The sequence below is a fragment of the Dysidea avara genome, chromosome 14 (genome assembly GCF_963678975.1).
Source record: "Dysidea avara chromosome 14, odDysAvar1.4, whole genome shotgun sequence".
NCBI lineage: Eukaryota > Metazoa > Porifera > Demospongiae > Dictyoceratida > Dysideidae > Dysidea > Dysidea avara.
The window spans coordinates 7,632,741-7,659,446 of record NC_089285.1 but is presented as its reverse complement, the minus strand read 5'-3'; the positions used below and the strand labels follow the sequence as shown (position 1 = coordinate 7,659,446).

Sequence of the window (26,706 nt, the reverse complement as noted above, 5' to 3'; positions counted from 1 at the left end):
TGAAACTTCATGTTTACAAACAATGTTAAAAATTATAATATAGCACAGAACAACTCTGTGAAGTTTCGGCGATTAGCATGTGAGGTCACCGTAAAGAGTCTGTGATGTGAATGGGAGGTCACTGCGAGGACTATGAAGTTTAGATTATGTAAATGGGAGGTTACCATGGGAACTCTCTGAAGTTTTGGTGATTAGAATGTGAGGTCACTGTGAGATAATGTTCATTAACTTAACACCTTATTTATGATGATTTATATAATCATTGAATTTCATTATAGTGTAAACACTACCTATTTCTTACCTATTGGTGACTATGCATAGAATTTTATTATACTTGCATCTGATTTGTACAGGTATTCTGTTTCTCAGAATAATTTCATACAATAATTGTTTATCTGTGTAATGCTATGTGGGATGAAACCTTTAGCAAAGAGACCATAAGATTCTTTGTTACTGATACTTGCCTGATCGGCTAATTGGAAAATGCACTTCCAAGCAACATTTACTGTAGACCAAAAAGAGATAACTTTATGCGCACAATTGCAATCCCGAGAACTCACCAGGAACGACAGCTTTATCTTGATGCAATGTTGTGCAAGTCAGCACTTGACTATGTATATGGTAGTTAGTATTGTGCATTTTAAATAGTTCAGCATACATAGATATTTTTTGGAATAATGTCACCATTGCCAATTCTTACTTGTACTATATATTATCTATGCTGTAACAAGGCTATGGCCTGTGACATTGCTATATAGAAATAATATAGGCATTTCCAATCCATATTTCGTGTGTTATCTATGGTACTAACCCGACCGGCTGTTGTTCCGCTTTGGAAGCTTCTTGTCTTTCCTGTAGTCATCTATGGTAGGGAAGACCTCCTTGTCAAGCCATTTGTGTATGGTATCCATCAGTTGAGCTAAACTTGTTGGTGGTGCTGGTGCTATAGAATCAACAGTATCACATATCATATACAGTACATATTAGATTTTAGTTTTTGTTCTGTATTTAATTATTATTTTAGGGGTTCCTACCAGAGCCTAGTATCTAACAATTATATTTTCACAAGTAAATTTGTCTACAAAAAAAATCTCACTTATGGTTACTAAAACTAAGGAACAGATCTGCATACATATTTACTAAAACTACTGTAAAAGTTCAATAATGATTTGTCGCTGCCTAAATCTTTGGTGCTAATAAGTAGATAACACATGGATTGAAAATGTATATTAAAATATTTGCCTCCCTTGTTACAGTCAATGTCTCAGTGATTGATGATTTTTGTGCAACAACTCAGTACTGATCTTGTCTCTATTACTAATGTAGTGCTTTATCTTTCTATTGCCTCCTGCTGTTTGAACACTAGTCGTTTATGTGATCCACCAATGTTGTCCTTGCTGAGCCTTTGTATGTATTCTGGATAAACGCTATATAGTAACCATGATTATAAGCATTAACTGGCACTATAGCAATGGGCTTACCATTACACACAGCTATTATGTCTTGGTCCAAAGCTGGGTTGACTTCTTGGCCACTACAACTGTGCATTCCTAGTGTGTATCGTGACTGAAGAAAATGGGCATCAGGTTTTGTATCAATCTAGTAGTAGAGATGCTAGAAGCAATTAACTGCTTAGTCCATAGCTGCTTAACTGCTCTTAGCAATGGAAGATGTTGACTGCAAAATTTACCACTTCCCTCCAAACAAATCCTTTTAAAGTGTTGAATTTTATTTCTTCAGGTGGTAATTCTCGCTCCTTATCAAATCTGTGTGTGATATAATTATGTAATACATAACTGGTATTGTACTGTATTGATGAATTTACTTAGTGAAGTCTTGTTAACCCTTAAACGCGCAAAGGCCATTATAATGGCCCTATTATTTATTACACCGAAAACGCACGAAAGTTTATGCTTACTTTTGCGAAAATAATCGCGCGTCTTTACAAGGCTGTATCTCTGAAAATCCTCGACGTATCAACTTGAAACTTGGTACACAGATGGTGGATACCCTGGGGTTTACCCATTGTGACTATCAATTGTTTATCATTAATGCTTCTGTATTTATCCGAAGTAATATGCACATAATTTGGAAATAATTGTCATGGTAGGTGGCTCCGTTGGCGATTCGCCTCAATACTTGGTGTCGAGAAAGAGTTGTACCCTTGATACAAGGTGGTGAAATTCCATTGACATAGCTGCAACTCTCAGGTATTTATGAATTTTAGAAAAAACTTGTGGTATTCACACAATTGTGCGAAGTAACTGCACGTCTTTACACGACTGTATCTGTGAAAATCCTTGATGTATCAGCTTGTAACTTGGTACACAGACAGTGGATAACCTGGAGTTTATCCAATATTATTATTATGTTTTTATCAATAATACTTCTCCATTTATCCACAGCAATACGTGCATCATTTGGAAATAATCATCATGGTAGGCAGCTCCTCTGTCCATTCGTCTCAACACTTGGTGTTTAGAAAGGGTGGTACCCTTGATACAAGGTGGTGAAATTCCATTGACATAGCTACAACTCTCAGGTAGTTGTGAATCGAAAAAAATTGTCATATTCACATAATTATTTTTACCCTGTAGGCATGTAACAAAGAACTCCAACACAATCACTGTGGCGTTTCAACGTGCTGCCAAGACGTATTCTGGTGACTGGTAAATCAAATACCAACAGCAATCCATTTTATCATGCACTGTTCATCAAACATAAAGTATTATTATTAGCATTAGAATTTGAAAAACTTTTCAAACATAAAATGTACATGAAATACATACACTAAAGAGCTGGGATCTTTACTCAGTAAAGGGTTTGCCTCATTTAGAAACCACCGATCCAAGTGATTTCAGAGAAAAAAACCACAATCGTGGAAAAAACTGAATTACAAACAGCTCTGTACATAACTAAACAGATAATACTGTCAACACATCTAAACTATATACTTCGGCTGAACCTGTAAAAAGTCTAAGACACAGTAAATAGCATACATCCCTTATTTATTTATAGTTTTCCTTGGTGTGGTATATCTTAAAACAATTTTCAAGGCACAAATGAACCATTCCACAATTTACGCAGCCATACTTAGTACGTTTTCTATGTGTCTTCCGGTCAGAACACACTGCACAGTCACCGTCAGTCCCAAGGTTCTCTATGAAATGGCATTCCTCAAGCCTCGCAGGCAATTGAGGTGGAAGAGCCTGTGATTGACGTCCTCCATGCTGGCGTGAGCTATGTTGACATAAAAGTTTAGTAGCCAGTTACTCCCTAAAGCTTTTGATGGTCCTATGATCATTCACAGGTGTGAAACAGCACTCTAGAGTATAAGCATTATCGATAGCCAAATCCAATGCAAACCAAAACAAACGAAGATACCACCTGCATGATGATTTATGTGTACAAGTGTAAAACCTACGCGTTTGATCAGCCAAATCTATCCCACCCATGCTTTGATTGTAAGCCGCAACAGCAGGTGGACATGGTACAGACACTGATGAACAATCTCTTAGAGACCTAGCAACTGTGGTGGGTACAGTGCATCCCAAGTCGGTGTCAATAAAAAATACAGGCTTAGCATCTAACCAAGCAAAGCAGTGAACTTTATCATCAAGAGTAATGGAATGGGTCATTCCCCTGGTACATCCAGCACAGAAGATTTTTTTAAATCCTTGGGAAACCCTGCCCTATCATATCGGGTTGTTGCTACAGAAGTGGTCCCATTTTGCAGAAAGTCAGCAGCTAAACTGACACTAGAGAAAAAGTTGTCATAGTAAACCTATAACCTTTCCCTAAAATATCCTCACATATTCCCATGACTACTTTGTGACCTAAGTCCCTGACAGGGCCATCTACCTTTCCCGTGTAAACCGTAAATTTACAAACGTACCCATTTTGGCTGTCAGCTAAACACCAAACTTTGAATCCTCATTTGACGGGTTTCAATGGTTGGTACTGTTTGATTGATGAGCGTCCCTTGAAATTCACCATGGCTTCATCGACACTTAATTTTTGTGCAGGGATGTAAAGCGACCTACTTTTCTCGCAAATTTGTTGCAGTATTGGCCTAATTTTGTAAAGCCTATCATAGCCGTCAGTTCCATGAGCAGGTGCTTGAGCATTATTATTGAAATGAAGCCGGCCACACAATTGTGCAAAACGGTTCCGTGACATCCCTGCGACAATGGCAGGCTGACCAAAAAAAAGATTTTGTTTTCCAATAATCCCAAAGGTCAGGTAAACGTACTAACCCAGTGGAAATAATTCCCAAAAACAGTTTTATGTCATCGGCACTTGTGTCATGCCAGTGGTAGTTTATCCGGTTGTAGGGACGCTGTTGAGCATATCGATTTGCCTCAGCCGCTATATGTTCCAAGTAACACGTCATCAAAAAAACTGAGAAATAAGTGAGTGCATTTACACTACTGGGATCCTGCCAACTAAAATTGGGGCCTTGTGGTTGTCCTATGAAGGAAGGAGGATTAGAAAAAGAATACATCACATTAGGAAAGGTGACAGGAGGAGGAGATTCATCCCGCTTATTCTCTCGTCGCCCTCTACTGCCCCTACCAGTACCTTTCCTCCTACCTCGACTAGGCACAAGATCCATTCGAGACACAGTTCCCCTACCACTTCCTCTACCTCTACCCCTCCCTCTATTTCTACCAGACAAAGGATCAGATGGAGATGGTGAGTAGTCCCTGCCTCTATCACTAGGTGAAAATGGGGCATGTGGAGAAGAACGAGAGTGCAGGGAAGAACTAACAGGAGAGCCATGGTAAGCCACAGGAGAACCACTACAGGGGTATTCAGTTTCCAGGCTACCCATCCCACCGTCACTCACTCCACTATGTAGCCCAGATGGTCCAGGATGGCTGGACTCATCATGACCTTCACAATATCTCACATCAGCTATTAGAAGAAGCAGGACTCAAGTTATAAAACATGTGAAAAGCATTATAACTTCATAATCATCGTTTGTTTCTTCCTCGATATTTTCTTCGTCGTTGCTGAACTCTTCCTCACGATCATTTTCTTCCACATCGCCATAATCATCTATAATGGCAGGTGAAGTGATAGGACCAATTCATCTGTCCGCCATTTTACCATCTTGTTTCCTGGTAAGCCTATCAAGGACAAAAGAGTCTTCTCCATGGACAAAAGAGTCCTCTTCGTCCGAGTTGTTCCAGTCATCGTCAGTGTCGCTATAGAAAAGTTGATCTACAACAGTATTTTCATCCATATCTCGCTTATCTTTAATCACAGCACAAAGTTCTTGAGCTCGAAGTAAAGCCCAGAAACGTGGATTTCCGTTGCACTAAACCGTTTCACGATCACGTAATCCTAGTGCGCGCACCTCTGTGCCAAATATGGAGGGCCACTTAAATGGCCCTTGCGATTTCAGTGCAATATTTTGTAAATTCGCATGCGCATTTAAGGGTTAAGCATTGTATGCCTACATAGAGTACAATAAGTCAATAATAGCTAAATGAAATGCAGCTAAACTAGTAACCCAGAATAACACTACCACATTTTTTACCTGAAAAGTGTACTTGTCATCTCGGGATTCTACACCAAAGGCAAACGTAGTCCATTTGAAGATGTACCTTACAAACCCATAATTCTCTGGCATAGTTCTGGGTATCAACTCTTGTAAAGGTCACTGAATTGTGTGACCTTGAGAGTTGATGTCTGGCTAGCTGTGCCAATGTAAAGTTGGTATCTAGCATTGTCTCCAGTAAACATTGATTAAGATCTATTTAAGAATTGCTCTTTGTAATCAAAATTTCATTAAAGATCATACACGTAGGATAAGAGTAAAGTTTGAGGTAGAGCTAGTGTATTTTCTAAGTTCAAGGTTTTGGACTATTCATAGTAAAACTAACAAGTGAATTCTATATTGAGAGTTGGGTTGTTTGGCTGATCTTTCATTACATCAGTTTACTAGATAGAAAAAATAAGTAAACAAAAGAACTGGTTGTGGTCCTAGTGTTCACCATCAGAGTCAATCACACATAGAGTGATTTTGAGGGTGACAACTAGCCGGCCACAGTCAGTAGACTAACACCGTCACATGTGTTAGTCACATGTGAACATGCATTCTCTAAAGAGCAATTTTTTTGTTTAGCTGAAATCTGTTCAGGGTGTCATCCAATGTTTTTGAAGAGTCCAGTGACTGGCTGCATCTATTTACAATTGAGATATTAATTAATATAACACTATATTTGCCGTGTAGAGTTTACCTTGCATGTAAGTCCATACAGTGTATCTTGCAACACTACTCTATGCAATGTTTCATAGTTCGACACATCTGAGGATTTTCGAGTCAACCTGATGACATAATGATGCATTCGACCAAAACAGGCTTTACTGCAAATAGTGTTGCAGACCTGCCTAATGCGTTACATGAAAATAAATCTGAATTTTCCATTCCTGTGTTAGAATAACCATCCGTTTCTAAACAGTGTCATACATGTCCAATAGTTCACCCTGTTGTGGACCCCTTGCAGATATGCATACTTCTTTATCATGACCACTACTGGTGATACATTGGAGCGTTAAATTGAGTGTTATTAGTGATCTTGCTTCCGGTAGACAACAATTACATTCATCTTTAAATGGCACTTTCAATTTTGTTCTTGCAGATTGTGACAACTTCCTGACCCTTGCAAGCTCACTCCCCATGTCGCAGAATCCTGCACAAATGAAAGTAGCGATCTGTAGAATGCATGAATTGGAATACTTTGACCATTTCACTGCTTCATAGACACCTAGTATGCTGCATCCAAAGTCTTTGGCACTAGTTTGTACTTTCTGCAAAGTTAAATTTACTTCATCAGCCATCTCCCTGTTGCTTTCCCAAAGATGGAACACATACCAATATTTCATACCTATCTGGTTCTTTAGGCCTTGCAACACTACATTCCGTAGCTCTACATAAATGACACATCTGAGGATTTTCAAGTCAAGCTGATGTCTTAATTGTGTATTTGACTAGATCAGGCTTTACTGCAAATTATGTTGCATGCTGCATAGTGCTGGCTGGGTCAACCCTCGCACCCTTTAGGAGACAAAGTGGTGAGCCAATTCCAGCTGGATACTCTCCTACCAAGCCTTGCCAAATCCCTCTCAAACTTGGGGAGTGGCCTCCTGGGTTGAAGCATCCTGCTCACTACTGCCAACTTCTATTGCTAAACACTCATCACTATTGCATGTGGAATCTTCATTCACTGTTGACCGAAGACATGACAGTCTTGTGCATAACACTGTTTTACTAATGGTGAGCTCTGGCAACTCTTCCCACCACAGCCGTCTCATTTTTGCCAATTAATTCTCCTATGTACACATTTGCATCCTAGAGGATATTCATATGTTATCACTTCTTTCTCTTTATCGTGTCCACTACTGGTGTTGCATTAGAGCATTAAGTTGAGTGTTATTAGTGATCTTGCTTCCGGTAAACAACAATTGCATTCATCTTTAAATGGCACTTTCAATTTTATTCTTGCAGAGTGTGACAACTTCCTGACCCTTGCAAGCTCACTCCCTGTGTCGCAGAATCCTGCACAAATGAAAGTAGCAATCTGTAAAATGCATGAATTGGAATACTTCAATGATTTCACTGCTTCATAGACACCTAGCATGCTGCAACCAAAGTCTTTGGCACTAGTTTGTACTTTCAGCAAAGTTAAATTTCCTTCTTCAGCCATCTGATCAATGGTCCCAGTTGCTTTCCCAAGATGGAACACATACCAATATTTCATACCTATCTGGTTCTTTAGTCTTCAGTAGGAGATAGCATGCAGAATACATGAAATGTGCAAGCGTAGTTAGCTTTTTTATAGTTATGGCAAGTGTGCACATGGGAACTCCATAAATTCTAATTCTCGGCTAATAAAGGTCTAACACAAAAGTATTAGCTACAGTGCTATCCGGCTCTAAAGACATAACTTTGCCTCTTTTTTGTCTCTGGGACAGGTATAATATACTCTTTCACCTCAGCTTAATTACTTATTACAATTACTTAATTTAATGTAGAAAAGGGCCAGTCACAATCAGGGTTAGCTGGTGTACTTGGCCAGTGCAGTAGCCCCGCTGATACTGCCCCAATGACAACTTGTGTGCACCATCAGATCTTTACTAAACTCCTTTGTGAGCCTATTCAAACAGATTTGCCTTGTGAACTGGCACTCCATTGTAGAGAAAATGGTGACTTGCTGTATGTTGATTACACAAGGTATACAGCCATCTAAACACTGACCACAAGTTGGGCGAAATGTTACATCAACAAGAGTATATCAAAAATGAAAGCTACCTGTACGTACTCTATTATTGCAAACAGTACAGTTTATTAAAAAAAAAGCAAAATACACAAAAAAACACAAGAAGTACAGCTAAAATAGTCCTTTGTATTACTGTCTGAACTAGTTGGTAATCCAGTGTCAGATCCGAGATAACTTTCACTCTGCATCATCACTACATAACGTATGGCACACAGGCTTTGTTTTAGGAGTGCAAATTTTAAAAAATTTTCTATATCACCAATAAAATCAACATATGCATAGCTACTCTAAAATAACAATCATACATTTCAACAGAGCAGTCGTCCGTCATGCATATGTGTGTCAAACAGTAGCTAACCATGCATGAAAATATACACCTAAATGGGTAAAGCAACTACTCCCTGTATTTCTGAACTTGAAACCAGGTGAGCAAACTTTCTTGACCTTGAGAGTTGATGTCTGGCTAGCTGTGCCAATGTAAAGTTGGTATCTAGCATTGTCTCCGGTAAACATTGATTAAGATCTATTTAAGAATTGCTCTTTGTAATCAAAATTTCATTAAAGATCATACACATAGGATAAGAGTAAAGTTTGAGGTAGAGCTGGTGTGTTTTCTAAGTTCAAGGTTTTGGACTATTCATAGTAAAACTAACAAGTGAATTCTATATTGAGAGTTGGGTTGTTTGGCTGATCTTTCATTACATCAGTTTACTAGATAGAAAAAATAAGTAAACAAAAGAACTGGTTGTGGTCCTAGTGTTCACCATCAGAGTCAATCACACAGAGAGTGATTTTGAGGGTGACAACTAGCCGGCCACAGTCAGTAGACTAACACCGTCACATGTGTCACTAACTTAGTCACATGTGAAAGGTCTTTACTGGAGCAATCAGACTGTAGTTGTTTCACGTAGCTGCGTTATCACCTCGTAGCATTTCAAGCTGCCTCTAATTTAATTTGATTTCTTGATATCCTACAACTTGACCTAATTCATCCCTTCACCTTCTCAATTAACCGCTTGCCCTCACACTGCCCCCACCCATTCTAGAGCTTGCCAGATACAGCTGAGCCACTGTCAACTTCAGTAAATAAAACTAAAAATGGCAGGAGTTCAGGAAATTTAATACTTGTTCAATGGATAGTATTTATGGTAAGGAATAGGTGCAAAACGAGTAAAAATTGTGTACACATAGCTACAACCAATGACAGGCTGCAACACTCTGAATACTTGCAATTGGCATATTTCTTTAAAATAGTCAATGAGACCGTTTTCTCAGTGCTAAAGAACAATGTATCACCATTCATGAATTATACATTAACTTGTATATTAATTAATGATGCAATATGTGTGGGCAATGATGTCAAAAGAAACTAACAAAGTAATGTTTTCAAGCGTGTCTACATTGTAAAGTTGCATGATGCAATGTAATTTATAAGTGAAGTTCTTGTCTCTGGTGTAGAAACCAATGTTTGGCCCGTTCTAACTGATATAGAAACTTTCCTAGTTAAGGCTGGCTGTCCCTGAACAATATGAAATGTTTGGTCTCATACAGTGACAAACTGCCAACCACCAGCTGTATTTGGTGTTAATAAAAGTATCACTCACTGTGAATGTGTGATAATTACAGATACATGTAGTGATGATATACGCACCGTGGGCGGGACAAGATTCTATTTCACGAGGCACTATATCACAGCAACAACAATTCCAATGAAATTCCAGTTTCATACTCAATCATAAAGCTTTGAAAATTTATACACAGCATCACACTGATAATAGCTAAAATACTGTTTTCCAGATTTTTGAATTTTTGAAAATACATATTTACAAATACATAAAAGTACCTTAAAAATTGTTTACCGGACTTTTGAATTTCTTCTCAGAAGAGTAGTTATTCACCGGTACATTCGGTTACTCTATGATGACTTTGAATTTTTTAAAAACATTTTGCATCTCTTTGCCTAATGTGTTTCCTTGTGCGTATGCCCTGTGGTACTCTCTAATTTTTCTAAAATACTTCTGATCAGTTCTGTGCTAACAGAGTCCAAAGCTTCATCAATTATTTTCTCCAAGTTAATAAAACTGTAATCACAATGACTCCAAGTACATTGTTTTGCACAACACCACACCAACTTTATTGGATTGAGCCCACAGTGAAATTTGGAGATAAACATTACTCTATGACCTTTGCTCAAAATCAGCTCCTCCACTCTAGTTTTTTGATACTTAAAATCCCTCATTTCTTCAACTATTTTAATCATTTGTTCTTTTTTCATACAGTAGTATTGACACGCCAATCTTGCAGCGAACTCTTTAGTCCTTTTTGAAGTCCTTCATCTGTTACCATTGATTTTCCTCTCCATCCCACATTGTGCTTGTCCTATGCACACATTCGCATCCTAGAGGATATTCATACATTATCACTTTCTCTTTATCATGGCCACAACTGGTGGTGCATTGGAGCATTAAGCTGATTGTTATTAGTGATCTTGCTTCCGGTAGACAACAATTACATTCATCTTTAAATGGCACTTTCAATTTTGTTCTTGCAGATTGTGACAACTTCCTGACCCTTGCAAGCATCATGTGAGAGGATCAGGTATACTTCTTATAGCTTCTCTTTTATTTGGCTTATTAATGCAAGTGCCTTTTCTTGAATTCTACATTTGGAGTATATAGGTAGTTATTCAAGGCATCATGGAAGCTCATCTGGCACAATGTGGTTTTGGTCAGTATTGAGCAATGGGAGGACTGCAAAACTTACCACTTCCGTCCAAACAAATCCTTTTAAAGTGTTGAATTTTTTTTCTTCAGTTGGGAGGTTCATTACCTGATCACATCTGTGTTATATTTAATTATGTAATACATAACTGGTATTGTACTGTTGTTGAAATACATGATGAATTTACTTAGTGAAGTCTTGTTAAGCATTGTATGCATACATAGAGCACAATTAAGTCATAATAGCTAACTGAAATACAACTAAACTAGTAGCCCAGGGTTCACATTGTACACCGAAGGCAAATGCAGTCTGTTTGAAGATGTATAGCCCAGGGTTCACATTGTACACCGAAGGCAAATGTAGTCTGTTTGAAGATGTACCTTACAAACCCATAATTCTCTATTCTGGGTATCAACTCTTGTAAAGGTCACTGAATTGTGTGACCTTGAGAGTTGATATCTGGCTAGCTGTGCCAATGTAAAGTTGGTAGCTAACATTGTCTCCGGTAAACGTTGATTAAGATTTATTTTAGAATTACTCTTCGTAATCAAAACTCCATTACAGATCATACACGTAGGATAAGAGTAAAGTGTGAAGTAGAGCTAGTGTGCTTCCTAAGTTCAACATTTTGGACTATTCATAGTAAAACTAACAAGTGAATTCTATATTGAGAGTTGGGTTGTTTGGCCCATCTTTCATTACATCAGTTTACTAGATAGAAAAAGTAAGTAAACAAAAGAGCTAGTTGTGGTCCTAGTGTTCACCATCAGAGTCATTCACATGCAATGATTTTGAGGGTGACAGCTAGCCCGTCACAGTCAGTAGACTAACACCATCGCACGTGTCACTAACATAGTCACATGTGAACTTGATTCTCTAAAGTTCAATTTTTTTGTATAGCTGAAATCTGTTCAGGGTGTCATCCATTGTTTTTGATTAAGAAGAGTCCAGTGACTGGCTGCATCTGTTTACAATTAAGATATTAATTAATATAACACAATATTTGCCCTGTAGAGGTAATTTACCTTGCATGTAAGTCCATACCAGTGTATCTTGCAACACTACTCAATGCAATGTTTCATAGCTCGACACATCTGAGTATTTTCAAGTCAACCTGATGACTTAATTATGTACTCAACTAAATCAGGCTTTACTGCAAATAGTGTTGCAGACCTGTCTAATGGGTTACATGAAAATAAATCTGAATTTTCCATTCCTGTGTTAGAATAACTATCCATTTCTAAACAGTGTCAAAGGTGTCCAAGATTTCACCCTGTTGTGGATCCCTTGCAGATATGCATAATTATAAATTACTGTATGTACTCGTAACAATCAAAATTGCACCACACTTCACCTTAGACTAGCTATTACACTCAATACTCATGTTTACACTTTCATTTGTATTTTACTACTAAAAATGGTGAAAAATTGAGTACAATTACTGAAGTGTAAAGTTTTACTGCCCAGAAACTTGTACCTGATGAAAGCAAAGAAATGCAAGTGATGCAAAAGGCAAACACCACTGTAATTATTCCAGTTCCTATTATTGCTTTGTATATGTCTAATTCTCTTGTTTGGATATCCGCCATTTCTTTCATGATTTTTCCCATTACTTCATTAACTTCTGCTGAAAGCAGTACAGGTTGTAATAGTAAATACAGACATTCAGTGTGTTCCAAATCTGGGTAACTGTATCTGTTAGATTTGATAAATCTCTAGTTAAGAGTTAATTTACATCCCAATGTTCTACAGCAGTGTCTATATTGTAAACAAGAAGATGGGAGTTACAATATTATATGTGCCAGCTTACAAAATTGGTTTGATTTTGCACTTTACATGGGAGGATCAAAAGTTCTAATGGGTAGTGTGTTTCCATATTGTGTCTACGTAACTGTACAGTAGACATGAGCACAGCTTGAGTCAATTAAACATCGATTACCTTCATGCAGGAGAGAAGCAGAAAACAGCATTACAAGGTGTACATTGATAATATGGCACTTTTATGTAGTGGAAAGATGAACAGTTTTAAACATTTAGATAGTTCACTTGTCTGCATAATGCTGGGTGAATCCTCTCAGCCTTTAGGAGGCAGAGTGGTCAGCCAATTCCAGCTGGATACTCTCCTACCGAGCCTTGCCAAATGCCTCTCAAACTTGGGGAGTAGCTTCCTGGGCTGAAGTGTCCTGCTCACTACTGCCAACTTCCCACCATTGCATGTGAAATCTTCATTCACTGCCGACCGAAGACACGACAGTCTTGCGCATAACACCGTTTCACTAGTGGTGAGTTCTTGCAACTCTTCCCACAACAGCTGTCTCATTTTTGCCAATTCCAACCAGAATTAATTCTCCTATGCACGCACACATCTGCATCCTAGAGGATATTCATATGTTATCACTTCTTTCTCTTTATCGTGTCCACTACTGGTGTTGCATTAGAGCATTAAATTGAGTGTCATTAGTGATCTTGCTTCCGGTAGACAACAATTGCATTCATCTTTAAATGTCACTTTCAATTTTATTCTTGCAGAGTGTGACAACTTCCTGACCCTTGCAAGCTCACTCCCTGTGTCGCAGAATCCTGCACAAATGAAAGTAGCAATCTGTAAAATGCATGAATTGGAATACTTAAACAATTTCACTGCTTCATAGACGCCAAGTATTCTGCATCCAAAGTCTTTGGCACTAGTTTTAAATTTCCTTCTTCCGCCGTTTGATCAATGGTCCCGGTTGCTTTCACAAGATGGAACACATACCAATATTTCATACCTATCTGGTTCTTTAGTCTTCGATAGGAGATAGCATGCAGAATACATGAAATGTGCAAGCGTAGTTAGCTATTTTATAGTTATGGCAAGTGTGCACATGGGAACTCCATAAATTCTAATTCTCGGCTAATAAATGTTTAACACAAAAGTATTAGCTACAGTGCTATCCGGCTCTAAAAACTTGGCGCTTCAAGCGATGTCTATAGCTGACATAACATTGTTATGGCGTTAAGTATTTCTAATGACATAACTTTGCCTCTTTTTTGTCTCTGGGACAGGTATAATATACTATTTTCTTAAGCTAAAGTGCATGCAGTGTGAACCAAATACTCAGAAACTCTTGCAATTTATCATGTGAAAGTATCAGTTATATTTCTTAACTTCTTTTTTTATTTGGCTTATTAATGCAAATGCCTTTTCTTAATTCTACATTAGGAGTAGGTAGTTAGTCAAGGCATCATGGAAGCTCATTTGGCACAGTGTAGTATGGGTCAATGTTGAGCAATGGGAGATGTTAACTGCAAAATTTACCACTTCTGTCCACAACAAATTTTCAAAATTTTACACAGTACTTAATTTCTATCAACAAGAGTTCATAATATATAGCAGTAAGTGACAATATTTTCTTTTAATACAGCATATAGCAATACCTATTAGAATTATTGTTAATACAATAAGAATTACACTTAGTATAATGAGGATTAAACTAAGGACAACAGTCCTGCTATCATCCTCGCATATTTAATAGAAATACAATAATTAATGTTGTTCACCATCGCAAAATTGTTACTCACCACATTGTCATGAATATCATTTCCATCTACATAAATGCAGTAATAGAATATGTACTCTGTGTACTGCAACTATTATATATTGCTACCTTATTATGTCAAATATAATACGATAGATGTATAATTACAAATATGCAGTTCTTAAAGAATTGCTCTTTGCAATCAAAATTTCATTAAAGATCATACACGTAGGATAAGAGTAAAGTGTGAGGTAGAGCTAGTGTGCTTTCTAAGTTCAACTATTCATAGTAAAACTAACAGGTGAATTCTATATTGAGAGTTGGGTTGTTTGGCTGATCTTTCATAACATTAGCTTACTAGATAGTAAAAGTAAGCAAACAAAAGAACTGGTTGTGGTCCTAGTGTTCACCATCAGAGTGATTCACACACAGAGTGATTTTGAGGGTGACAACTAGCCGGCCACAGTCAGTAGACTAACACCGTCACATGTGTCACTAACATAGTCACATGTGAACATGCATTTTCTAAAGTGCGATTTTTTTTGTTTAGCTGAAATCTATTGTTTTTGATTTTTAAGAAGAGTCCAATGACTGGCTGCATCTGTTTACAATTAAGATATTAATTAATATAACACAATATTTGCCCTGTAGAGGTAATTTACTTTGCATGTAAGTCCATACAGTGTATCTTGCAACACTACTCTATGCAATGTTTCATGTACTCAACCAAGTCAGGCTTTACTGCAAATAGTGTTGCAGACCTGCCTAATGGGTTACATGAAAATAAATATTAACTTCTGCTGAAAACAGTACAGGTTGTAATAGTAAATACAGACATTTAGTGTCTACAAATTTGTTGGCAGTAAATGTGATCCAGGGATCATCAATCCATGAAATGTAATTTATAAGTAAAGTTCTTGTCTCTTGATGTGACATGTGAGGTATGTGAGGCAGTAGAGTGCTTGGAAGGATACACTGAAGCACCAGAGCCTGTTGCAGTGGCTGGCCTACATTGTTCCTCCATAAAGATGTGATGGACTCTTGTCAACACAAACTGTTGTACAGTTGGTGCGACAAAGATCACTGTCTCACATGGCCACCCACATCACAACTAATGGTAGTTGACTGTGTAACATGACACTTAGTAGCAGCTGGCTGTCCCTGAACAATATGAAATGTTTGGTCTCATACAGTGACAAACTGCCAACCACCAGCTGTATTTGGTGTTAATAAAAGTATCACTCACTGTGAATGTGTGATAATTACAGATACATGTAGTGATGATATACGCACCGTGGGCAGGACAAGATTCTATTTTCAGTATTTCACTGTGATTTCTCGCCTGTCCTGAACTTCTCACCAGCTGCATAACGTCTAAGCCCCAATTGCCATTCCCTGCCAGTCTTAGCCTTGTGGCTCTTCTTTGAAGACGAAGAAGCCATGATAGATATCTATTCTAATACTGGGAAGTCACGTGCACAAGAATAGCCAATGGTCAAGGCTTGAGGGGTTTCATAGAACCCTCCCTGGATCCACCACTTAATTACTTATTACAATTACTTAATTTAATGTAGAAAAGGGCCAGTCACAATCAGGGTTAGCTGGTGCATTTGGCCATTGCGGTAGCCCCGCTGATACTGCCCCAATGACAACTTGTGCACCATCAGGTCTTCACTAAACTCCTTTGTGAGCCTATTGATTTCCCTTTCAAACAGATTTGCCTTGTGAACTGGCACTCCATTGTAGAGAAAACAGTGCCTCTCAAGTCCATCTCCACTGACAAATCTCCCTCAGTAGATTTATTTTGGCCTCTACTGTGCTTGTTGTTTCATAACTGCTGTCAGAGTCACAACTCTCATTACTTTCCTTATTGTCAGTGGTATCTCCATATACAATCTCACTCCCCATCTGGGGTCCCATGCCATGTCTCAAAGGACCCAAACCCAATTGGGCTGGTTTTTTATCCCTGCAGCAGCTGGTCCCAACTGTGCAACGTCACCTCATCAGGCTCACAAAGAGTAATTGCGGTTTCATCTGTCTTAAAGTATTAGAAGCACTTGCAAATTGCACTGTTCATAACTATTCACAAAATCTTGAAGAAATTAATAAGTCAAAGGTCACCAGGTACAAAAATTGTTTGGCTGATATCCACCATAACCATACATTCGTTTAAACGTTTACAATAGTAGGATGGCCAGGCTACTAGTTTACAGTTCTTAACAAACAAGTGAATCTTCATCTTTTCTAGCCTCCAGCTTGCCCAAGTTGAATAGCTTTTCAACCCTAATGACTACATTGGCCCAGTCTCTTTTATACTGAGCCAGAGTTAAATTAACTCACGACAAAGAACAGGATGAGCTAAAATTATCAAACACTTTGTAAATGCTGAAAGGAATCTTCCGCACAACATCTAATAACTCTACATCATAGAGCATATTCAAGGCCATCTCCCTCAAAACACAGTACAAATGCTTTTGTTGTATCAATTTCATACTCCAAAGCTACTCTGTACCAGGCACCACACTACACTAGGCACTATATAGCATTTATTTCATAATACTGCACTTCTTATTTCTTACTTGTACTCTAACTCAACACTACAACAACCCAGCTATTTATACCATACATTGTTTATAAGGAATGTTCTAGATATCCTAGTTAAGTTAAGAGTAAAGATTGTCACTATTTACTATCTGCTGAGTCACTACTGACTTGTGCTAAGCATGATTGTTCATGTTGTGGTAACAGTTGGGCCTGATCATCGACTTGCTATATTTGTGTAGGTGTGCACTATTATAAGTATTGTATATGTACCCCCTACATATTAATAATCCGTAATAGATACCAGGTGATCGATGCGAAAACCTTGTCCTGGTGACGACAACTCCACTATGGTGCTCTGTCTGAAGCTTAACAGTGTAGGCTTCCCATACAACAGGCTCATTGTCATGGTCATACTTCATGGCAGCCGACTTGGGAAGTGTTTTTGATATCTGATCCTCTTCACCAATGGAACAAAGTAACTCCATTTCTTGGTGTCACCATAGATCACCTCAACGCAGCAAAAGCCATTTCCCTGAATCATCTTCAGCCTGGTCATTGGTTCTCATTAATCTCTTCAGCGGTCATCTTTGTTCTTTCCAGGTATTCCCTGCAGAGTTTCAGCAGCTCGTCCTGGATCAAGTCTCTCTCTGTAGCCATACTGCCACATGTAGAGTCTGGTGAGGAGTCAGCTACAGAAGCACCGTAACGTAATTCAAGTCTCTGTTTCTTATATTCAGGAGAACTTATTGTGCTGAGTCGAGATTAAGTTCCGCTTTCTCCGGTTGGTAACTTTCTCTAATTGTTCCAGTGCTGATGTGATGCCCATAGAGTGCAAAACAAGGGCAGTCCATTTAGTACCTTGCTGCACTCATAATGCAGCTGCCATTGACCTATGTTCAAAGAATCCTGGTTGAAAAATTTCCATTTTGCATCACAGAGGAAGTTTGGTGGTAATTTTGTGACAATTAATGGATCTGTATGATCATGTAGCTGATTGCTTACAAATGATTTCCAAAGTGATGACGAATGAACGCATATAGTGTATGTTGTATGGCTTTCAAGTAAAAGTAAGGGATTTTACTTAAATGAAATTCCAGTTTCATACTCAATCATAAAGCTTTGAAAATTTATACACAGCATCACACTGATAATAGCTAAAATACTGTTTTCCGGATTTTTGAATTTTTGAAAATACTTATTTACAAATACATAAAAGTACCTTAAAAATTGTTTACCGGACTTTTGAATTTCTTCTCAGAAGAGTAGTTATTCACCGGTACATTCGGTTACTCTATGATGACTTTGAATTTTTTAAAAACATTTTGCATCTCTTTGCCTAATGTGTTTCCTTGTGCGTATGCCCTGTGATACTCTCTAATTTTTCTAAAATACTTTCTGATCAGTTCTGTGCTAACAGAGTCCAAAGCTTCATCAATTATTTTCTCCAAGTTAATAAAACTGTAATCACAATGACTCCAAGTACATTGTTTTGCACAACACCACACCAACTTTATTGGATTGAGCCCACAGTGAAATTTGGAGATAAACATTACTCTATGACCTTTGCTCAAAATCAGCTCCTCCACTCTAGTTTTTTGATACTTAAAATCCCTCATTTCAACTATTTTAATCATTTGTTCTTTTTTCATACAGTAGTATTGACACGCCAATCTTGCAGCAAACTCTTTAGTAGTCCTTTTTGAAGTCCTTCATCTGTTACCATTGATTTTCCTCTCCATCCCACATTGTGCTTGTCCTATGCACACATTCGCATCCTAGAGGATATTCATACATTATCACTTTCTCTTTATCATGGCCACAACTGGTGGTGCATTGGAGCATTAAGCTGATTGTTATTAGTGATCTTGCTTCCGGTAGACAACAATTACATTCATCTTTAAATGGCACTTTCAATTTTGTTCTTGCAGATTGTGACAACTTCCTGACCCTTGCAAGCATCATGTGAGAGGATCAGGTATACTTCTTATAGCTTCTCTTTTATTTGGCTTATTAATGCAAGTGCCTTTTCTTGAATTCTACATTTGGAGTATATAGGTAGTTATTCAAGGCATCATGGAAGCTCATCTGGCACAATGTGGTTTTGGTCAGTATTGAGCAATGGGAGGACTGCAAAACTTACCACTTCCGTCCAAACAAATCCTTTTAAAGTGTTGAATTTTTTTTCTTCAGTTGGGAGGTTCATTACCTGATCACATCTGTGTTATATTTAATTATGTAATACATAACTGGTATTGTACTGTTGTTGAAATACATGATGAATTTACTTAGTGAAGTCTTGTTAAGCATTGTATGCATACATAGAGCACAATTAAGTCATAATAGCTAACTGAAATACAACTAAACTAGTAGCCCAGGGTTCACATTGTACACCGAAGGCAAATGCAGTCTGTTTGAAGATGTATAGCCCAGGGTTCACATTGTACACCGAAGGCAAATGTAGTCTGTTTGAAGATGTACCTTACAAACCCATAATTCTCTATTCTGGGTATCAACTCTTGTAAAGGTCACTGAATTGTGTGACCTTGAGAGTTGATATCTGGCTAGCTGTGCCAATGTAAAGTTGGTAGCTAACATTGTCTCCGGTAAACGTTGATTAAGATTTATTTTAGAATTACTCTTCGTAATCAAAACTCCATTACAGATCATACACGTAGGATAAGAGTAAAGTGTGAAGTAGAGCTAGTGTGCTTCCTAAGTTCAACGTTTTGGACTATTCATAGTAAAACTAACAAGTGAATTCTATATTGAGAGTTGGGTTGTTTGGCCCATCTTTCATTACATCAGTTTACTAGATAGAAAAAGTAAATAAACAAAAGAGCTAGTTGTGGTCCTAGTGTTCACCATCAGAGTCATTCACATGCAATGATTTTGAGGGTGACAGCTAGCCCGTCACAGTCAGTAGACTAACACCATCGCACGTGTCACTAACATAGTCACATGTGAACTTGATTCTCTAAAGTTCAATTTTTTTGTATAGCTGAAATCTGTTCAATTGTTTTTGATTAAGAAGAGTCCAGTGACTGGCTGCATCTGTTTACAATTAAGATATTAATTAATATAACACAATATTTGCCCTGTAGAGGTAATTTACCTTGCATGTAAGTCCATACCAGTGTATCTTGCAACACTACTCTATGCAATGTTTCATAGCTCGACACAACTGAGTATTTTCAAGTCAACCTGATGACTTAATTATGTACTCAACCAAATCAGGCTTTACTGCAAATAGTGTTGCAGACCTGTCTAATGGGTTACATGAAAATAAATCTGAATTTTCCATTCCTGTGTTAGAATAACTATCCATTTCTAAACAGTGTCAAAGGTGTCCAAGATTTCACCCTGTTGTGGATCCCTTGCAGATATGCATAATTATAACTTACTGTATGTACTCGTAACAATCAAAATTGCACCACACTTCACCTTAGACTAGCTATTACACTCATTTGTATTTTACTACTAAAAATGGTGAAAAATTGAGTACAATTACTGAAGTGTAAAGTTTTACTGCCCAGAAACTTGTACCTGATGAAAGCAAAGAAATGCAAGTGATCCAAAAGGCAAACACCACTGTAATTATTCCAGTTCCCATTATTGCTTTGTATATGTCTAATTCTCTTGTTTGGATATCCGCCATTTCTTCCATGATTTTTCCCATTACTTCATTAACTTCTGCTGAAAGCAGTACAGGTTGTAATAGTAAATACAGACATTTGGTGTGTTCCAAATCTGGGTAACCGTATCTGTTAGATTTGATAAATCTCTAGTTAAGAGTTAATTTACATCCCAATGTTCTACAGCAGTGTCTATATTGTAAACAAGAAGATGGGAGTTATAATATTATATGTGCCAGCTTACAGAATTAATTTGAATTTGCACTTTGCATGGGAGGATCAAAGTTCGATGTGTACTGTGTCCATATTGTCTACGTAACTGTACAGTAGACATGAGCACAGCTTGAGTCAATTAAACATCGATTACCTTCATGCAGGAGAGAAACAGAAAACAGCATTATAGGGTGTACATTGATAATATGGCACTTTTATGTAGTGGAAAGATGAACAGTTTAAACATTTAGATAGTTCACTTGTCTGCATAATGCTGGATGAATCCTTGCAGCCTTTAGGAGGCAGAGTGGTCAGCCAATTCCAGCTGGATACTCTCCTACCAAGCCTTGCCAAATGCCTCTCAAACTTGGGGAGTAGCTTCCTGGGCTGAAAGTGTCCTGCTCACTACTGCGAACTTCCATTGAAACACTATCACCATTGCATGTGGAATCTTCATTCACTGTCGACCGAAGACACGACAGTCTTGTGCATAACACCGTTTCACTAGTGGTGAGTTCTTGCAACTCTTCCCACAACAGCTGTCTTATTTTTGCCAATTGATTCCAATCAGAATTAATTCTCCTATGCAAACATTCACATCCTAGAGGATGTTCATATGTTATCACTTCTTCTCTTTATCATGACCACTACTGGTGATGCATTGGAACGTTAAATTGAGTGTTATTAGTGATCTTGCTTCCGGTAGACAACAATTACATTCATCTTTACATGGCACTTTCAATTTTGTTCTTGCAGATTGTGACAACTTCCTGACCCTTGCAAGCTCACTCCCCATGTCGCAGAATCCTGCTGAAATGAAAGTAGCAATCTGTAAAATGCATGAATTGGAATACTTTGACGATTTCACTGACAAAGTGGTCAGCCAATTCCAGCTGGACACTCTCCTACCGAGCCTTGCCAAATCCCTCTCAAACTTGGGGAGTGGCCTAAACACTCATCACTATTGCATGTGGAATCTTCATTCACTGTCGACCGAAGACATGACAGTCTTGTGTATAACACTGTTTCACTAGTGGTGAGTTCTGGAAACTCTTCCCGCCACGTTATCACTTCATTGTCTTTATCGTGTCCACTACTGGTGTTGCATTAGAGCATTAAGTTGAGTGTTATTAGTGATCTTGCTTCCGGTAGACAACAATTGCATTCATCTTTAAATGGTACTTTCAATTTTATTCTTGCAGATTGTGACAACTTCCTGACCCTTGCAAGCTCACTCCCTGTGTCGCAGAATCCTGCACAAACGAAAGTAGCAATCTGTAAAATGCATGAATTGGAATACTTCAATGATTTCACTGCTTCATAGACACCTAGCATGCTGCAACCAAAGTCTTTGGCACTAGTTTGTACTTTCAGAAAGTTAAATTTCCTTCTTCATCCGTCTGCAATGGTCCCGGTTGCTTTCCCAAGCTTAATTACTTATTACAATTACTTAATTTAATGTAGAAAAGGGCCAGTCACAATCAGGGTTAGCTGGTGCACTTGGCCAGTGCGGTAGCCCCGCTGATACTGCCCCAATGACAACTTGTGCACCATCAGATCTTCACTAAACTCCTTTGTGAGCCTATTGATTTCCCTTTCAACAGATTTGCCTTGTGAACTGGCACTCCATTGTAGAGAAAACGGTGCCTCTCAAGTCCATCTCCACTATCGATGTTTACCAGACAGTCATAATTCTTCATAACAAAATACATCACTGCATCCAGCCAATCCGACAGCCTTTGGATACTTTCATCCGGTGTTGTACCATACATTCGTTTAAACGTTTAGAATAGTAGGATGGCCAGGCTACTAGTTTACAGTTCTTAACAAACAAGTGAATCTTCATGTTTTCTAGCCTCCAGCTTGCCCAAGTTGAATAGCTTTTTGACCCTAATAACTACATTGGCCAAGTCTCTTTTATACTGAGAATGTAATAACTATTACGTAACGCGTTATTCCCAACACTGTTAGTAACCCAGGGTTCACATTGTACCATTTTATATATCTGAAAAGTGTACTTGTCATCTCGGGACTGTACACCAAAGGCAAACATAGTTTGAAGACACATCTTACAAACCCATAATTCTATATGCAAGTGTGGTTTTATCATTCATATTATCATTTACCATGTAATTACCTACAGATATAAAATTTGAGGGTATGTTTTGGTAAATAATGGGTTTTCTATTTATTGGTTAATGTCATCAAAGACATCTTTGAAACAAACAGACAGTTGTTCATAAGTTTTGTTTCTCTTGATGGCAGATTGTATATCTGCAAGCATGTAACGTATTTTAAAACAATGATATATAGTATAAAGATTTATAAGGCTATTTGTCCACTGAGAATCAAGGATCAGTGATCTACCAGACCAACTTACTAAAGGCATCACATGAAAGACTTATTGTAAAAATCTCTTAAATTGTTAGGGCAATTTTTTGAGATACTCAAAATATTCAGAATGGTCATGTTCATAGGTAGTGATAATGGAGTGGGCATAAGCTATGGCCCTCCCACTTTTATCGATCAATACTTGTAACAAATACTCTAATAGAGCAGTCAACCACTGTATTAGTGCAACCAAATTTAATTTCCTGTGTGACTACTTAGTTCACATAGTGAAAGTAATAACCTTTATGACCGTGGACATGTTTAGGCATGCATAGATACTTATTATAGATCATAGTTTTGTAATAAATCACACATCCTGTTATAGTTTCTATTGTATTTCAATTTCCTTTCACCTCATGCTTTTACATCATTGTACTTACTAGTATATAATTAGGTTTCTTTTTCTTTCAGTTTCCTGTATATTACCTATAATATACTGCTTTTGTAGTGTGTTTATGTGTATTTAGATATGAAAGTGTATGTAGTAATAAGCTATTGTAACAAAGTAAAGTTGCTTAACTGTATCACAGTGTAAGACATTCTGTAGGATTAAATGGTATGAGATTCATAAAATATGTGGTTATATGGATAGAATGTGAAATTGTATCCCTTTGGATGTAGTAAATCTTTGTGGTACACCCAAAGAGTGTATCTTCTGTCAAAAGAAGAAATGAACTGAGTACCTCTCTAGCGATGAAATTGGCTGAGGTAATATTATTTCACTTGCCATACAAACAGAGAAAAGTGATTCTCGAGATGTCAGGGTTCTTCAACTGTTTGAACAAGAACAAGGTACAATAAAATACCATAGTTCATCTTGCTACAAAAGATTCCTATAAGGGACATGGCTAGGATTGACGTTATAACCACAACCTAAGGGACCTGAAGATACACCTGAGCCACGTAGCAAGAGGTTTAAGCCTAGTAACCTATTAAATGCAGCTCATGTGGGTGATTTATTTGCAACCGATATACACTACCATGACTTCTGCTCTAAAAACTATATGAATAAATACCATGCAAAAATTGAGGAAATAATGAGAAATCTTGAAATGGAAGATTCGGTATCAGCTACAAATGACTCTTTGAAGGAAAACTTGTTGGCTCTTAATCTTGATTTTAGTAAGTCTGAGTCACAGTCTGAGGGACAAGCTAAAGCTCAAATATTCTCAGAGTTGTAAAGAAGTTAATTATTGAGATGTATGGTGACATTGTCTGCTTTACATACCCAAGTAACAAAACGAATGTCACAGACGGCACTTAGTACTAAAAAAATTCTCCTGAAACCTTGGTAGAATCCCTGAGAATGTCACCTATTCAACAGGTTGCAAATGAACTAGCACAAGAACTGGAAGAGTATAGTTTTGGACTACAATAGAGCTCCCAAGGTCTTCAACTATCTATTGAAAGATCTATTAATAACATCAAAATGGACTGAGTTTTGTCTTCATATATTCAAGGGACAGACAACATCTCAGCTGAAAATGATTATGGTTTTTCAAAGAAAGAGCCAACACCTTTCCATGGAGTACCCTTCCTCCTGTCTTTGAAACAAGTGGTCCTTTAAATGGCTGTAATGAAAGTACCCTAGCAGGAACAGGCTCTAACATGATACAATTCTTGCTCTCTTTCAAAAGTGTTCCCAGTAATTTAGAGAAGCCATCTCTGAAAGACCCATTCAAAGTCAAACCACAGTAGCTGCTAGGGATTCTGTTGTTAAGGATGGTATATAGAACTGCTTCTGAGGCTAGGGAAAATGTAGTAGAATCACTGTAGTTAAGCATAAATGTTTTACTGCCCAGCTTGTACCTGACGAAAACAAAAATATTTCCAAGAGAAATGCAAATATGCAAAAGGCAGTGTTGGGGGTAACGCAATACATGAGCTAATCATAAATGAATGCCAGAAGAAGGATGGAAAGTATATACAGATTTTAGATGAAATTCGCCATGGATGTGTCTCAGAAGATACCAAAAGATATCTTTTAGAAAGAATCATTGATGGAAAAATTGTTGATAAGTTCAAAGAACTGCCTGAGAAGAGCCATTCTCCTGTGTGCTTGTTTCCAACAAGAAAGGCTTGTAGTGATTTCAATGCTGAAATGCTGAGTACTTTGGGCTACTTAGAACACTACAATGGTGGCTATTCCAGTGTTGATACCAGGCTAGGATGGCTGATATTGGAACATGGGGTATTGACTTTGAAATGTCTGTGCTTTCCCATTTATTACAAACAGTTGTTTACTCTTTCAATGTAGCTGGTGGGTATTGGATTGCTTGCTTTGCAAACAGCATTGACAAAACCATTCCCGAGGATGTAAATGTCAAATCAATGTATATTTGTTATACAGATATCCATTTTGAAGTGGTAACTACTGTGAGAAAGAGATGATAATATTGTTTGTTATGTGTATTAATTCATTTTTTAATTTATCATGCTTTTTTAGGTACTTGATACTGCTATCCTCTTCCTACAAACAGTACTGTGCCTTCAATTAATCACCAAGTGCAAAATATAGCTATAGAAAAAATAGAGAACATTTTTCAGGGGATTATGATTTACTGCTAGTACACTGCATGCATTTACAGAAATTTAAAAATAATTTTGTGGTCCTGTCTACTTTATATGTTTTGTGTAAAATGTTCTGTATGAAGTAGTTGTATTAATGATGCAATACCTATAATTATACAGTCGTGAAATGTCAAGATGGGTGTATGGTATTCTTGTGCTCACTATTGTATCTCTACTGTGTTTTAGTACATATACAATTATTGTCAGACAACAACAAAACAACAAATGTTACATTGTGTGTTATGAAATCACCCTTACAGTTGCTGTGCCTTCTTAAAAGAAGTCTCCAATATGATATTTCCTTTGGTCTGTCCCTAACTTGATAACACCATAACTACATGATGTCATGCAGATATTGTCAACATTAAGGTTAGGTACATAATGTATCAATGAACTGATACTGACATATATGTGTCATGTAGTTGTAAACAATAGAAAAATATTCCCTTCTGTTTGAAGTTACACTACTATATGTCAAGTCATTATTATTAACATCTCATTGTATTATAGCTATAGTAAGGATACTAATGAGTTGAATCCATGTCTGGTTATGCAGTAATATCCTATGGTGTCATTTTTAGGTCATATGGAGTTACATAATTATAATAACACTATATAGTTACATAATTATAATAACACTATATAAATGTTATAATCAAAGCTAACGGTACGACTTAGCAAGTTAAAAAGTTAATATTTACTATATACTTGTTTTCAACATGAAGATTTTGGTCACTATAACATTTTTTGTAGCACTTGCTGTTACATGTTCCTTGGCCAAAGGTGAGACAATGTAATGATGTGCAGTGCTGTAACATTTATAATGTA

The 26,706-nt window shown here is 37.5% G+C and overlaps 1 protein-coding gene across 2 annotated transcripts in view; it reads left to right on the top strand.

The window, feature by feature from the left end:
• Positions 1–26,706, top strand: part of LOC136244391 (uncharacterized) — a 52,412-nt gene that overhangs the window by 24,786 nt on the left and 920 nt on the right. Inside the window, exons 3-4 of one of the 2 annotated variants that reach the window (XM_066035970.1) lie at positions 26,139–26,247; positions 26,632–26,661. Coding sequence is in view for 1 of the 2 variants with exons in the window: in XM_066035969.1 (XP_065892041.1) it covers positions 26,598–26,661 (64 nt within the window). In the remaining variant the exon portion in view is untranslated. Of the gene's footprint in view, positions 1–26,138; positions 26,662–26,706 lie in introns of both variants that reach the window. The other variant, XM_066035969.1, reaches the window with a different exon arrangement.